General features: G+C 37.4%; 1 protein-coding gene across 6 annotated transcripts in view; it reads right to left on the bottom strand.

Annotated features, from left to right (window-relative positions):
- MACROH2A1 (macroH2A.1 histone) overlaps nt 1-16,462 on the bottom strand; it is a 44,518-nt gene that overhangs the window by 14,576 nt on the left and 13,480 nt on the right. For 4 of the 6 annotated variants that reach the window (XM_086758509.1, XM_086758513.1, XM_086758510.1 and 1 more), the window contains exons 3-5: nt 8,936-9,042; nt 7,292-7,489; nt 5,485-5,595 (exon numbers count right to left, since the gene is read on the bottom strand). In XM_086758509.1, the coding sequence (XP_086614635.1) occupies nt 5,485-5,595; nt 7,292-7,489; nt 8,936-9,042 (416 nt within the window). The remainder of the gene's footprint in view (nt 1-5,484; nt 5,596-7,291; nt 7,490-8,935; nt 9,043-16,462) is intronic. The other 2 variants (XM_086758512.1, XM_086758514.1) reach the window with 1 other exon arrangement.

Raw genomic sequence — 16,462 nt, 5'->3', positions numbered from 1 at the left:
TATTTTATTTGCTTTACTTCCTTTTGTCATTTAAGAAAACAGCGATTTCAACCCCATCCATTAATGCCCATTAACTCCTCTCGTTAACACCCATGTATTTCAAGCATGCCTCTCAACTTCTGTCTTAATTGTTACAAAATCAGAAGGATTTACCAAGGGCACGCAGTAAACTGAGGAAGGTAGCACAGAAATCTAGAGATTAACCTCACATCTGCACTACGCGTTCTTAAAAGAATAAAAAGATTTAATGAAATATAAGGAAGTGCAGATTTCAACTTCTATCAAGACTTTACAAACTTATATAAAACAAAACTGCAGCACGCTGACAGGTACGTGAGGAAGCTCAGACCCAGGGGTTTGTGACGCTGCTCTGTAGGCAGTGTTGGGAAGTCTCATTTCACAGGGACCAGGTTCACTACTGCCAAAACTTGAAATATTTTAAAGTGGGAAAAAATTTCCAGATTCTTTCATAGGGGGAAATACATTATCTACATCATAAATTACGCTTCTAGCTACAACATGCATTTAAAATTATCATCTCAGTAGCCGATTAGGCAATATGGAAAGCAACTATGAGACAGAAAGTTCTCATTCATTTATGCAAGTCCCAAAGCCAGCTGCAGTTAAGCCAGGCTTTCCTTCTAATCCAAAGCCTGCTGGGTTCAACCTATGAAGCATAACATACACATTCAGGCATAGCAATTTATTTCATCAATAACTGAATTTTGTCTCTTGGTTTGTAATATGTGTTCTGTAAACTTAACTCTTCAAATCTTCTCCTTGTGTATGTTAGTTAATTAACAGGGAATACGAGCCAATTCACGAAACCAATACAAGTGAATGGGTCATTTACGAAGGCCAATGTTCAGGTATTTCAGTTTTATGAAAAAATTATTTCCATTTCATTCATGTGATTATATGAATTGACCTCTCTCTTTTAAAAAGTCTGCAACTTCATCTAATTTGCATATGTTGCTTGAGTAAACTATGTTCCCTCAAATAGGGTGATTTTGGCTAAAAACGAGTGTAATTCGGCCCTGTTTTAAGTATGAGTCTGTTCGGGAATTTGTAATAAAACCTGAGAAAGCTTGCTTTCCAAATAGCTTAGTCTCCTTTAACACTTCACACGTGGCGAGTTATTCATACTTGAGTTTGAGTCTTGAGTTTGACTACAAGCAACTGCTGTTTAAAAAAAAAAAGTCAAATCAAAACAAAATGTTAAAGAACTTCATGAATTTTGAAATAAAAAAACAACAACAAAATACATGCACACACCAAAAGACTGTTTTGTGGAGATTTTAGTATGTTCTAAGTCTATTCTGTTCATTTTATAAGTGACTCTGATCCCTAATTCTGTGTTCTACAAGGTTTTGCCCCAGATCTATTGCCTGCAGACCATTTTGGTTTCAGACCTTTAATCTACCTCTGTGCCTACTCCTATGTAGGATTTACATAGCAACCAGCTGCTAATTAATATTTCAATTTAACAGCAACAACAAAATGCTTAAAAAGCTGACCACCACTGATAGCATGTGTTGGCAGCTACGTATTATTTTACTAAACTTTGCATTTACTGTTCAACGCACTGTTAAGCTGATTGCAAACAGCAATTTAAAAAAATCAAATGTTTTTCTATAGAATTAAATCCTCCAATGAGTAATTGCTTAATTTTACTACAAAATAGTATGAAGCATGTATTAGATGGAAGAAGTGATCCCCTAAAGGGCCACTTTAAAAAAAATAAAGAGGCACAACTTGCATACTCATGTGCAACAAAGAATGGACATAAATTTATGTAACATTTAAATTAAATGTTAGTTAGATAAAATGCAGATGGCACGCAGCACATCCATGAGTATTTTCTGAGCCAAGCCTTGCATTTCTTATTTCAGACAAAATTACCTTTAAAGTCTCGGAACTCTTTCTGGTATGAGTTTCATACAGAAACCGGGAGACGCCTGTTGCAGACAACAAGCTGAGGTCTCTCTCAAAGTCCAAACCCTAATGCTTAGGCTTGAAGTCTTACAGCTCTGCCTCTACTCTGTAATTGTCTCAGGAAAAACAAACTAGTTAATGTGCAGAATACCAAGTTTCCATTGGGATGTCACTTGTAGGATGTGCAACTATTTAAATATTAACTAGATTTTAATACTTAATTAGCGTAGCACTGATACACTTCCACGTGTATAACTGAAAGGTTCTTTGCCATTTCCTGACCTCTAAGAATTTCTATCTGAATGTCAGCAGTTACCTAAAGATTTAATGCAATAACAGTACTTTTTGAAAACTGAACAATATTCAGGTTTGCAACATTCTCATTTGTGTTTTCAGTAATTAAGTCTGGGGACATTGGAAGAAGAAAGAGCCGCTCTTGCAAATAAAACCCTTCCTTTTCCCTTCTGCAAACATGGAGCCAAGAAAAAGACTTTTCCCATTAAACACTTCTGCATGACGTGATACTAAGAAGGGATTATTTTCTTCCTTCTCTGCATCAAGTAAATGATTTCCTGATCTAGCAGATGGTGGTTTTGCAGACAAAGAGACATGCCGTAAAGGTGTTCAAGGATGTCACAGGAGGGTTGAAAGATACTGATTGGGTTTTTCAGGTTCAGGTTTCTGTGTTTGCACTGTAGTTTATTAAGAACACATAGAATATGAAAGTATACTGAAAATCTGTATGTATAAATTTAAAAAAAAAAATCAAATAACCGTGATTAATTTGAATATTTTTGCTTTTCAAATGGAAAAGCTCAAAATGGTTTAAACCTATTAGGCTTTCCTCCCAGCCACGTGAAGTGTGTAACTACATCTCCATTTCACAAATGGGAAAGGCAACAGAGAGAGAAGAGGTGATCTACAGTATCTCTGAATCAGCCCAAACTAGAAGCCAGGAGTCATGGTTCCCAGGCCTCCACCTGAACACACTGGCCTCCCTATCCAAGAGACTAGCAGATTTTTCCTGCCCTCAAAATGCTGTTTGAGGAGAGTAAGGCTATGCTGAACAGATGACAAGTCTTCCTCCAACAGGCAAACAGCTGCCCCCATACACTTTCAAAAAAAGCAACACGCTCCAGTCTAAGGCATCAAATTGCAACACCACTATCCAGAATGGCTATTGAAGAAAAGTCTTAGTTCATTATGTTTATGAACACCATGTGGCACTAATTTAAGACAACCATAACAGATTTGTTTTCTGTTAGGCAGACTTAGATTAATATTTTAAAAATCATTATTATCTTTTTAAACAGCAATTGCATGTAGAAATGGCTAAGCAGAAGCATTTAACTAATTCAAAGTCACTAAAGTTTTTACAGATAACTGTTATGTTTAATTTGTAACTTTCCAAAACAATTAGCAATTGTTTGAGACTTCCATGTGTCACTTAAATAATGAACAACCACCACCATCAATGAGATGGCAGCCTGCTAAAGCTGCAGGTAGCAGCAGGCATCCTGCCACACCCAGGAGCCTCCTGGCCCACGCAAAACTCATCTCCAGTTCAGGAGAGAGGATGCATTCAACCCCCAGCAATTTCATGATTGAAAGTTTTATCTTTGCCTTTCTCATCACAGGAAAATCCAAGTAATTTTGCTAATTTTGAAAATGTATGTTTTAAAAATAATTTCTAGGGAATGGTCTGAAAATGTTTCTAGGAATGAGCCAGCACAATAATTTTTTTGCTTGTTTTTCTGCTAAATAAAATCTCTTTGATCACTACAGTGTAAAGGTTTTTTCATTTTAAGCTTTTCACATTTTCAGCCTTAACGTGAATGCTTAAAATAATTTAGGTTGATCTAAATTTGCTATTTTGGGGGCAAATCAGTACCAAGACATTAATATATTATTTATCAGCTCAAACAAGGCAAGAATTTCATTTTTAACTCACACATAATAGGACACAGAAAATTCTTATATTTGTTAGACATAGCCTATTTTCCTTAGATTTACACACTAACCATTTACTGCCTCTAAAGACAGTTTCTCACAGGGAATCAAAAGAAAATAATCCATTTCATTTGGAGTGTTCTCTCATAGGAGACAAAGGGGTTTTAATTTTCCTGTTCACGATGGGTACTGTGCTACAAATAAAGGCTAACACCTGGTCCCTCTCATGCAGGGCTAACTGACAACGAACCAGTGCCGGGACGGACATGTCATGTCAGTAACTTTTTCAAGGGGCTGCACTCCAAGTAAATGAGAAAGCCAGAAATCCATTTCCCAGTACAATGTACTCACTGGAAAGCTCTACAACAGACACTGGCTTTGCTCAGCACAGCTTAAAGCCGTCCTGGAGTTCATGATTCTCCCCCACTGAGCCCAGCAGCAAAGCCCCATTGGGCTCTGGGTCAGCCTTGCTGGAACTCAACACTAGGTCTTACTAAAGGTCCCCTACGGTAACTAAAAGGTGTTCAAAATCAGGTCCAAAAGTCTGACACTACTTGCTTTCTTGAAGCAATAATGTACTTTATTAATTCTGCGTTCTAATTTAGTCATCAAAATGTTTTTTTAAAAGATGCTCAAAACCACCCCCAGTAGTAGTCAAATAACAAAAAACCCTACCAAACTAACAGCCTGGCCCTAGCTATAAAATGAAATGTGGAAAATCTGAAGTCTTGCAAAAAATAAAAGTTACTCTCATGCATGTTAAACTTTGCAAACAAACTGTGGAAGGATAAATGGAGAACAACCTTGGTATGAAATAAAAATGAGTCAGAGGAGATACATTCCACAACGGACAATGGCTCATCTTTCATGGCTTACAACACAATGGTCTGACTACTGAATGACAGGAGAAAGATGCAGTTGTACTTAACAAAATTTTGTATCGTGAACTAAAAGTAGGTTTCAAGACAAAAGACCAAATTAATTCAATGAATTGTCTCTTTAAATGGATCCTCTCTTTAAGCAGGTATGTATTTGTGTTAAACCACTCCACGTTCCAAAGCATATTCACAGGGAAAGAAGGATCATTGGCTTCTAGCTTTTCATAAAAGCATTATTACACAGCATTCACTTTTGTAAATAACAAAGCAGAACAAAACACAAAATCACTATTACGAACAAAAGTCTAAAATAGGTTTTGATAAAAACCTGTAAATCATTTACATCAGCAATGAAGTGGACTGCCCACTGGCAAGAGACCTTTTTCCTTAGAATAAGCTCATCTTTGGCAGACGCTTAGCTGTAACAATTACGCTGTTTATGAAGAAGGCGAGACAGATTACAAGCACACAGGCTTTCCTTCTGTTTCAGTAATTAATTATGTAGCCATATGAAGACTCATTTCTGTATTTTTAAAGTGTTCTAAATGTTGTTTCAGAGAATTTCTCTGTTCAAAAACTAATATCACACACCTCCTCAAGTGCTCACTGGGGAAAAGTTCATCATACCTAGACGTTTTGGGGAAAAGGGGGAGGTGGGAGAGGGTATTCCCTAAGCAGCACTGAAAAACAGGTATTCATTTATAAAAATGCAGGAGCATACCTTCTGGCCAAGAAACAGACTTTTGGTGGACAGGACTGTGAAGCCATCTGCAGGAGTTCCCTCTGTTGTGCTGTCAGCACTGGCTGATTTGCTCACTTCTCCCTGCTTCTTCTTCCAAAAATATAGTTAATTAGTTAACTCAAGGCTGAGAGAAAACCACCGTTTAATAACACTAAGATATATGACATGCCATAAACGCTTACCAGGCAATAAAACGCCAGTACAAACACTGCCGTTTGGATTTTATCCCTTAGTCTAGCTCAAGTGACTGATTACAGCTGAAGGAGTCAATAGGAAAAATGACCTCAATGTCTGCGTATCTACAGAAGCCTTTTCTTGCCCACAACAGTGCACAATTCAGATGACAGTTGTCTTAAGTGTGGCAGGAAAACATATAAACAGCCCAAAAATTTTAACAGCTTTCCAATGGCTTGTGTCGAAAAAGATACTGTATCTATTTATACATGTGGGTAGACATTCATTTTAAGGTAAAAATTGACTTGTGAGACTGCAAGTTTTATCTCTCTGTGAAGGGAGGTGCCCTCAGATTTCACAAACTTATCTTTAGAAATACTGCTTTGAAATCTGGACATCCTTAGAGCCACTGTCAGAAGAATTTATCTCTCTACCTGCCTAGTAGTAGGAAATGGGCTGAACAATTTTCTCTGTCTTGTTTAACACAATTGCCTTCATCTCCAGTAGAACTGTAGAGGAAAGGGAGTTCCCCTCAACTACCATTCATTTTTTCAACTGTATTAGTGAAGTAAAATGATAGGTTTCAGGAATGAATTGATTTACTGAATAAAAATGAGAGCTAGGAACATTTTGAGAAGGATGCTTCATGAAGATAGTGAATTGACTGCTGTGGTTATAAACTCAACTGGTGCCAAAAATAATGTCATATTTTCAAGAAAATTACTACTTATGATTTCATATAAATATTTGGTGCCTCAGCAATACCTATGCTGAAGCACATCTGGAATACTAAGGCAAGCCACTGTTCTCCTATCGTCCCTTCCCAAAGTATATGAACTAAACCTGTGGCTGAGCAACCACAATGACTTTGATGCAAGGGTATATTGGTGCTTCTAGAAGCTGTAACCATGTTTTACTTTATACAAATGTTTTGAAAATTGGATTTTCATGGGTCCTATTTCAATTCCCCAGGAGTTTACTGTTAGCCAAATACCAATATAGTAAGCAGACAATACAGTTTATTGTGTGGAAGAAAAACAGAACCCCACAACAGACTTCCTGCTTTTGTAATCAAGTAGGGGAAAAAAATTCCAGATTTAGGGAAATTATTAGTGCATGGTTATTAGAAGCACTGCACTTGAAATGTCAGCTACTAGGCATTCTAGAAACAAACCTAAATTCAACAGTTTAAAAACCAAAAAAAGTGAAACAAGCAGAAGAGTGACCAAGTAAACAACAACAGAGACATACTGAATAAATAGAGAAGGTTTGTTTGCTAGGGAATAGAACTTTTCACATGCACTGTCCATTTCATGTGAAATTCATGTACTTTTTCCCCCTACTTTTATAACCTACTGCTTGAATGTAGTAGTTTTGAAAAAAAAAAAAATCTTTGGTTACACACACATTAGAAAGATTCTCTACTCCTACAAATTGAAACTAAAAAAAAAGTTATTAATGAATGTTCTCCTTAGCTTAAAAAAAAAAAAAGCACTCCTCCTTACAATGCTACTGAAATCACATGAACAGAAAGTCTACCTACCCTACGTGATGCTCCCTACAGCTACTACTAGTAAGCTGGTTTGGATTTAAAATAAATCAATCACTCTACCTTGGATTTCCTTGCCCCTTTCTTGCCGCCTGTCTTCTTTGATACAGTTTTTTTCTGTGACGGAGACTTTGCCTTCTTTGCTGGAGGTGGAGTGATGATGGCTTCCAGTTTTCCTTTTGATCCCCTCTTCTTTGCCAACAGCTCTGGGTGAATATTGGGCAACACTCCCCCACTGGCTATGGTGACCCCTTTCAATAGCTAATTTAAAAAAATAAGAGAGTTGTAGATGATAGATTTTGGCATTTATTCACCAATAAACAAACTGGCAGTTACTGCAAACGTTGTACATTGTCTTGAGTTTTAACTGGGTCTTGTATATTTCTCAACACAGCATCCTTGAAGAAGAGAGACATGAAATGTATGAAACGGAATCAATCACGTCCTACATTTTAACTATAAAGGCAGTGTGTGTTCTTCTTGCACGTATGCAATGAAGACTGTTACCCAGCTACTAGCAAACAGGACAGCCCCAGCCTCAGACATGAGGGCTTTGTGGGACAGCCGGTGCGAGCAATGAGACCCCAAAGTCCATGGTACGAGACCACAATGGGCACCACGCTGTGGAGAACACCACATCTGTCCCAATTCCTGAATTTTTGTGAAAGGGCATTTTTTAAAAAAGAGAATTATTTTTTCTTAGAAAAAGAAACTTCAAACGGAGGGTAACATTTACACAAATCTCTATACCTGGAAGTCTTTCTTCAAAAATAATCTTTATGTAGTTGAAGAAAAGCAGATCAACATTCAAAATTGTGCAGTTCATTCAAGCCTTTAAAAGCAGAGGTGAAATATATCATGTTCTGTATTTAAAACCATTTTAACCCATTTTTTATACATCTAACTGGAACTAATTCACTATTTGGAAGGATACAAATGGTGACCAAAGTCCCTCAGGTACTCCCACCTTCTGATTTATGTTTACTGCTTCCCAACCACAACTCAGTGAGGCTCCAAGCTTCCAAAGGGCTGATGAATGGAAAATATTATCCAGTTTTAGACAAAGCAAGGAGGAGGTTGGTCTGGAGATTGTTTTTTTCCTGCTCCATCATGATACAGAGGTTTGGAAAATGTATCTTTTCAGATGTGTTTTTACAGCACCTAACACAAAGGGATGTTTATCCTAGCCAGTGCCTCTGGCTGGCACCACAACACTAATAATAATGCCTAAATATTTTTTTTTTGCTAAGTTAAAAGCATCTTGAAATCTGCAAAGGACAGAGACTTGCAAGAGTTGCAGAGCTCTTAATTCTCTGGTCACAATGACAGACTTCGGTGGGAACAGGACAGGTCCCACTGAGTCCTAAGCTGCTTATGGGGAAAACAAAAACAAACAAAAGCATCTGCAAGATTTTCTCCATGTCTCTGTGGAGTTTATTACAATGTCCCACTCTAATTGTAATAGTGCAAGCAAATGTCCTATTACATCTTCATTGCATTTTTACACATTTTAAGCACCCTGAAATACATAATTAAGCCGAGTGCTGTAGTTAGTTACACAGGCAGCATGCTAGTGAGTGAATGAGCTGTTTCCTGATGGGCTACTCAATAAGCAGAGGTCTTGAATTACAATTCAGCTATATGGAAAGACAATTTAAAAAGCCCTAAAGGAAACACTGGCCCTCACACAGTGGAGTTTTTTCTTACCTGATTTAATTCTTCATCATTTGCTACAGCCAACAGGATGTGTCTAGGAGTGACTCGACCTTTCTTGTTGTCCCTTGCTGCATTTCCAGCCAATTCAAGAATTTCCGCTGGGGAAAAAATAAGCCCCTTTTAATTACTCTGGGATCATTAAGAAAAAAAAAAAAAAATCAATGTGTTATTTAGCTTCCACGCAAAAGGATATCTGAATTATATCATGTTATTCCTAACTGCTGTAGAATACTCTCAACAGACATCTAATCCTAAAATTATAATTTTTTTTTTTTATGTCTAATCACTGAATCACCCTAGATTCTTGACTTTTCAATGTTCTTCTTAAGGTTACTTACTGTGTGTTCATCTCCTAGGATCCCTCTCTTATGTGGTGATAGATAGGAGATCCATACAAATGCTACAGTTTTTTTTTCCCTCAAACCTGTCATAAATGCGGGTTCTGGCTTGCATCGCTTCTACTTTTTTACTACTGGAAAACATGTTATTCTCAGTTTCTCATTTTAAACGTTATGGAAGCATTTAAGCACACATCCAAGTTAGGACACTAAAAATACAAACTCTGCTTCTGCCCTGGCTTAATGATTTTTTTTTTCTTTTTTTGTCATTGAGAAGAAGTTTCTGTCCAGAAAAAGTAATTGATGAATCATGTTTGTTTGTTCCTAGCAAATTACCTCCTTAGAAGAAATTCCCAGTCCTGACAAAATACATTTAACAGCTGTGCATATGAAGGCTTTTATTGGAATTAGGAAAGATTAACTTGCTCCCTTGCAAGGATCTATGAAGTAAAAGGCTAGAGCGTTACCTGGTAACTTATCTGTCTTCAACTCAACAGGCCCTAGGCAAAGAACGCAATTAATTACAAGAAAGCGTGGGGAACAATTAAGAAAATGACATAACATGTTTATCTGATTTTGCAATTATGTGCTCTTGCTGTCTCCATTCTACATAACCTTTCACCTCCCTCTGTACGGACTGGGTTTCACTATTGCTTTTGGCGTATTTCCTTTTGCAAACCAGGTAACGTTTGGAGAAGAGGAGAAAAAAAGAAAATGAAAATGCCTTTTGTACATCTATTACACACTAATATATTAAAACTTAACATTAGAACAGGGTATGAGATTGATTTCTTATTTAATGACTACACCAGGAAAGCTCTCCCATAACCTTGCTTTCGAGGCAAATAGAACTGAATCAAGACATTAATCTGGAAATGAAAAAGAGTAAGATCAAAGCTCACGTGACCACATGCCTTTACCATAACACATAGTAAATCTTGAGTAATACTATACAGCACAGACTATGGCTTTTCATTAGGTTGAATTTAACATGATTGTCCAATTATTTTTCATCCTAAGTCCCATAACAAGCTAGTTATGACACCTACTGGAAAACGTACAGCTGCTTCTGGATGTTCTACAGTTAAGTGTCATCGAGGATTTCGGTACTGTTTCACTATTTTTGTGTTCTTCGAAGGGCACGATTAACTTTATTATAGTGTGAGACAGAATATCAAGTCTAAGCCCCCAGAAGTAACTCAACATTTCATGCTGACAATTGCTTTAATTTCTTTTTAAAGAAGGATTAGCAGGGTAAGGTCAACCTGACTATGCTTTCCACACCTCTGAAGAACTCAATTAAGCTGGCATAATCCTTTTCACACATTTCTCAAAAGCCACAGCTCAGACATGTGAGGTTCAGCTTGCGTTCAGCACTGCCTACAGCCGCCTGTCATGACAGAAGACCTGCATCACCTTCCAGCAGATGACCTGCGCTCTCGCTTACACCCTGTGCATCCCCACTGACCTCAGTAAGATTTTGTGTCTCTGTAATAATGCCAGCATCTTCATCTCTCTAGATCAGGAATTGTTTTGTTTGTATCTCAGACTTTCTTACCAGCTGAAAAGCGTGAGTAGGATTTGCCGCAAACAGCAGACTGCTTTTTGGTTTGCCTCTGCTTCCCCCACCTCCGCTTCTTTACTGCGTCAGGCACCGCTAAACAGTTGGGCCGTGTTATTCTCTGCAACTGATCAGCATAACTATGCAGACAGGTCATTTTGTAACTAAAGAGTCTAAGAAAGTGTTATGCCTGTAAAGCACAGAGGAATGTTTTATTTGTTCCTCATAAAACTAAAATGTCTGCCTTGTACAGTGGAGAACTGTTCTTGTAAGTGCTAAGCCCTCTTCCTTGGACAGGAAACTCATTTTGAAATTACAGTTTTCTAATGGTCCTTTAGGGAAGTTGAGGTACCCCACTTCCTTTTCAGGAACAGAACGCCTTGCACTGGCGTTGAGGACCACAAAAAGAGGAGCTTGGGGAGAGAGACAGAGGAGGATGAGGGCATGGAGGGTGGAATTTTTCTTCTGGCCTTCTCCTCAGATCTCCAGTAATAATCAAGCGTTGCTCGTGCATACAGAGAGACCCACAGCACAGAAAACACAAAACACAGCTATGCACACAAGTCTGGTCAAAGAGGGACTCCTTGAAAAACATAAGATTAGGAGGTATTCGAGCTGAAGCCAATAGAGACAACAACTCTTTTTTTTTAATTTAGCACTGACAAAGACAAACCTAATCCAAACCCAACAGATCAGAGCATTTGTAAATGCTAGAAATGAAGACTTTCTGGATCCGGACAGGATCCAGACTACTTGCCTGCATTTCACTTGCAGACAGCTTTCCTTTCACATCTGCTTTATGCTACGTAAATTCTAAAGATTTAAACGGTTTTTCATCCATCATTTAAACCACTTTTAAATTAGATTAAAATCTAGCTCTCTCTGTAAAGGAGCTGACTCAAATTTCCAGAATAGTCACTCTGGATTTAAGTGTGCAGCTGGAAAGAGGTATTTAAAATTGAGATTAGGTCAGACTCATCTTTGGAAGTGCCATTCTACCAGCTTCAAATGTTTGAGTCACTGAAGAGTTCTGTTTCATTAAAGGTAATCTTTCAACAGTGGGAATAAACAGACATTCAAAAAAATAAACTGTTGCAATTGAACAGGGCCAGGAAAGCTTTGCTTATAAGTGCTGAAGCAAAAGAAAGTGTTAAGAGCTTCCATGACATCAAGATTCACGCAGATTGTATTTATCCAGCCAGAAGACCAAAACAAGAACGTTTTACAAAAATAAAGCCTCACAAAAAGGATGGAAGTTGCATAATGTCTACTCCATTCCTTTCATATACTTACTCAAGGCATTTCCCCCCTAGAGAATAATTACACCACCACCACTCAGGCAAAAGGCAACTATGAGACACACTTTACAGAAGTACTGAACACCAAAATCTCCATTTTTTTTTTAAATTAGGAAAATGTACAAGTTATTCAGTATTATAAGCTTTTGATGGTATAATTCCTCAATCACTACATATTGAAATCTTAGGTTAATACAAAGAGATACTCTTTATATCTGCACAAATGATTTTTACCATGCTTTTGAATAATTTCAGACAAAAAAAAAAAGCAAAACAACATGTATTGCTTGAACTACAGATAGAAAATAATCCAGTGAAAAAGCTGTGAGAAGTACATAATTAGGAAAGAAAAAAATTAAGTAGGAATGCCATATCAGCGTGTTGTATGTTATCCATGTATGGACAGCTGTTACACACCAAGAAAAGGGATGGATGCCTTGGAAATCAAACTGTAACACAAACATATCAATTTGGTTTAAAAGACATACTTCTGATTAAGATTTTTCTTCTTTTCAGGCATCGTTTAAGCAGGAGGTTAAAGTGGGAAGAGAAAGCCCTAAAAGTTAAGAAATTTTCTCTTAAAGTTTAAGCTAAAAGGTAGTTCTCATTTATATCAATTGAGAAAATTCTTTGTACCATTTAGAAGGAGGCAGATGGATATGGGCAGTGAAAACTGGTCTAAGCCTGTTCTCAGCACTTGCACCAAAACGGCTTCTCTTCTTCTGCGGTTTCTGAAAGTTCAGTTAAATATTTTAGAAGGAAAAGAAAACAGGTTGTATATCTTTGTACTTAAGTTTAAGATAAGACCACAGGAAAAGCTGTTCTCAAGGCATTTCCTACTCAAACACAACCAAAAAGTGCTAGAAGTCTCCACAGAAACCTCATCCTGAAGCAAGTTTTCAGGGCAAGTTCCTCATCCTTTACTTGCAGAGACTTTGATCTCTGGTCGTCTCTTGGACATCCTACTCAGTTCCCAATTTCATTACTTGCATTTCCCTGTTTCACAGTGGTGCTGCTTTGTCCTGAACACTGTTTGCTTTGGTATTTCACAACACTCACAAATTTTGGAACAAGAACTCAACACAAGGTTAAAATGAAACAAATTACTATCAGACCAAAACAAAGCAGGGACAGTAGCAACTGCAGCCCAGGATGGAAACAAAAGCAAATGCCTCCTTCCCCGAGTCCTGGAGAACGCTCTAGTTCATTTATCCTAATTTTCAAACAAAACATTGCTGGTCATGACTGAATAAAACTACTTTAAAGCCTAAATGACAAGGCCTTTAGCTTATCAGGCCTTCCGGGCTATAATACTTTCTAAATGTAAATACTCAACTCAATCTGGTTCAAGTTCACCTCCAAAATGTTTTTTTTTCTTCTTCTTTTGGTTTACATCTCAAGCTAAAACACTGCTGTTACATTTAATCTCTTTGTCCACCTTCTCTTCAGGGAGATGAAATCATAGCTTTGAAAATTAAACTCTTAACAACTAACAGGTGATGTGTTGACATAAGGCCAGTTTCTGAACACATAACTTCCAACAGGAACAAGTCAGGGGTTTCTGAAAAATTGTGAAGCCTCTCCTCAAAAGCAAATAGAGGACAATATCCAGAAATCAAAGAAAAATGAATGCTGATACAATTCCAACGAGAAAATGCTTATTTGCTACAAAGCCAACTACATGACAAGGAGTCTGTTTATTGTACTGTAAATTAATCATCCTTCCATCAGTATTTTATTGACTTCAGAATCATTTTACGTGATTCTGGAAGGTTTTAACCCAATCAACCCCAATCAATCCAGACTGTTAGGAGTTTCCTGCATTCTTCTCTCTGCGTATTACACCCAATCCCCCTGGAATCTGCAGTTGTACAAGCAAAGGTAGAATCATTTCACAACACTTTCCCTCTTATGCATTCCAATAAAACAGTCCTCAGCCTTGGTTCAAAGCCATGGAAATTTGATGCAGTGAAAATCAATTCAAGAAATCTTACTGCTTTGAACAAGCCTTGATGAAACCTCAACTCTCAACAGGGCAATCATCCTCTTAGGATGCGATAAAAAACCCAAACCCTTCAGTCTTTAGTCTCTGAGCTGGATCAAAACTAGGCCCCTTAAAGGAGAAACTGCTAACTTTGCCAAGTTATTCTAAGTTTTGCATTTCTATGAGGCAGATGACAGACTGCTGTTTACATAAAAGTCAAGTTGAGGCCACAAAAGCCACTTCCACTTAGAGCCTTCTGATCTGACTCAAACTTCTTTTCAGCTCTTTTCTACTCATTAATACCATCTATTTTTTTTTTCTCTGTAAGAGATCCAATATTATTTAAGTTCCTAATTTGTTTTAACTTCTTGGTTTACTATTGATCTGTAAAAGGTATACGAGCTCACTTTTCAGGGAAACCTGAAAGTGAATTTCATCTCAAATGTTATTTATTACAACAGTCACACCCCAGGTACTAATTGACAAAGCGATAGCCTATTTCTTCTCCACTGCCTTAAAGAATCAGGATATAACTCAAATGAAGATTTTTACTTTTTCAGTGGAGCTTCCTCTACCTAGGAGTTTACACTTTGCTGTTATTCCTAACAGTTTACGTATGTTTTAGAAGTGCACTCAAACACGATTAATATAACGGCTGCTAGACGTTACTTCATCGAGCACAGCATGTACACTTTTCTCTGGCCGTTACAGAGTCCAGGACACTACTCACGCCTTAAGACTTGGTCCTAGTTTAGTCTTTGACCTTTGCAGGCACATGTTAGGAACTTGCCTTTCCAAAGATTAAAGAAGTCAAGTGGCAGATGCCAATCATCACTGTGAAACTCAGTGAAAACTAATAACGTTATTAACAAAGAGGAAAGGACTTCCTATTGAAATTTTGGATTTTAGTGAAGTGACTCCAAACTCTGTGCTGGAAAAAGGAAATGGGTACGTGTATCGAAGGTGTGTGTACCCACATCCCCACAAAGGGGAGAAACACATCCAAGTCAGTGTCAAAGACTTTACTAAACAGTGACCAAAGCTGATGCAATCCGTATATGCTGCACTCTCATTTTTACAGTGTACTCATTTCAACGTGATCTGGCAGATGGTGATACTGGTTTTGTTAGATACTGCCTTTGACAGTGAGGGAAGTGGGATTCAATATTTATTACTGAAAATATTATGACTCATTAAATTGCTGTTGTCTCAAAGTCTTTCCTCCACATCAAGCCTTTTTGTATCGAGACAGCAATGGAAGCCATAACAAATGCAAGTCTCTGTAGACAAATGTAACTTATTATTTAGAAGAAAAATATTTACAAATATTTTTCCCAGTTACCTTACAGAAGCAGTATAGGAGTGACTATATAGTAGGTTCAACACCTTTTCTTTTTTCTGCCAAAATGTGTCTGAAGAACAAAGCATGTAAAACCACAACACATTTACCCCTCCGAAATAAGTGTCTACATTGACATATCAGTGTGCACTGTTAGGGCTTTCATTATATGAAAATGCTTTCACTTTTATGGTTTTCCATCAAACCTGACCTATGCAGCTTGGAGAATACATTAAGACCCTAATAGGGTAAGTAATTACGTACCTACTTGGCTTTTGTAACTTGGAGATCCACTCAAGTTTATGGAACTAAAATTTAAGATAGGCACATATGTAAGTGTTTACCTGGTTGGAGTCAAGAATGGGCTTATCAGTAAAAGAAAACTCATTTATATACATTTGAATCAGAATGATTCACACATTTATAAGTTCAGAAAGATAGTTAGTCATGCAGCTGATAACAATGTGAAGTTTTACATCTGAAGAGGCACTTCTTAAAAGTATGGTAATTTTAAATTGTGACAACCTCACTTCTGTCAAGAGCATGACACAAGTCTTACGTAAAAGATGAACGTTACAAAGGAGCTTTGCTATGCTGATATTTTCGAAAGGTCTCTGCTTGTGAAGCTATTGACAGAAACAACCCTTCTGTATTTTAGCTCCAGTATTAATCTATATTAAAAGCACACTGGATCTGAAGAGGTAGTTTCATGCTTGCTCAAGTAAGACATGGGTCCTACAAGCCCCTCTTAACCTTTATTTTAAACCTATTTTAAACCTTAGGTTTTAAACCTCCACAAACCTAGTGGACGCAGTTTGTGCCACTACACCGAAATAGAGATTAGTGTTTCTAAAGCTGCCTGTTTAAATAGAAAAATGTATCTTGGTAGTGAATACATATTTCAACGGTATCAAAAAGATACTGTCAATTAATTATCTTCTTAAATTTCATTACTCCCTAAGGACTGTTATTTATGGTAGTCTCAGAATGCCTGGAAC

Source organism: Chlamydotis macqueenii, chromosome 14 (assembly GCF_036417535.1).
Source record: "Chlamydotis macqueenii isolate bChlMac1 chromosome 14, bChlMac1.mat, whole genome shotgun sequence".
Lineage (NCBI taxonomy): Eukaryota > Metazoa > Chordata > Aves > Otidiformes > Otididae > Chlamydotis > Chlamydotis macqueenii.
Note: the sequence above shows the minus strand (reverse complement) of the source record. Positions and strands in the feature narration are given on the sequence as shown.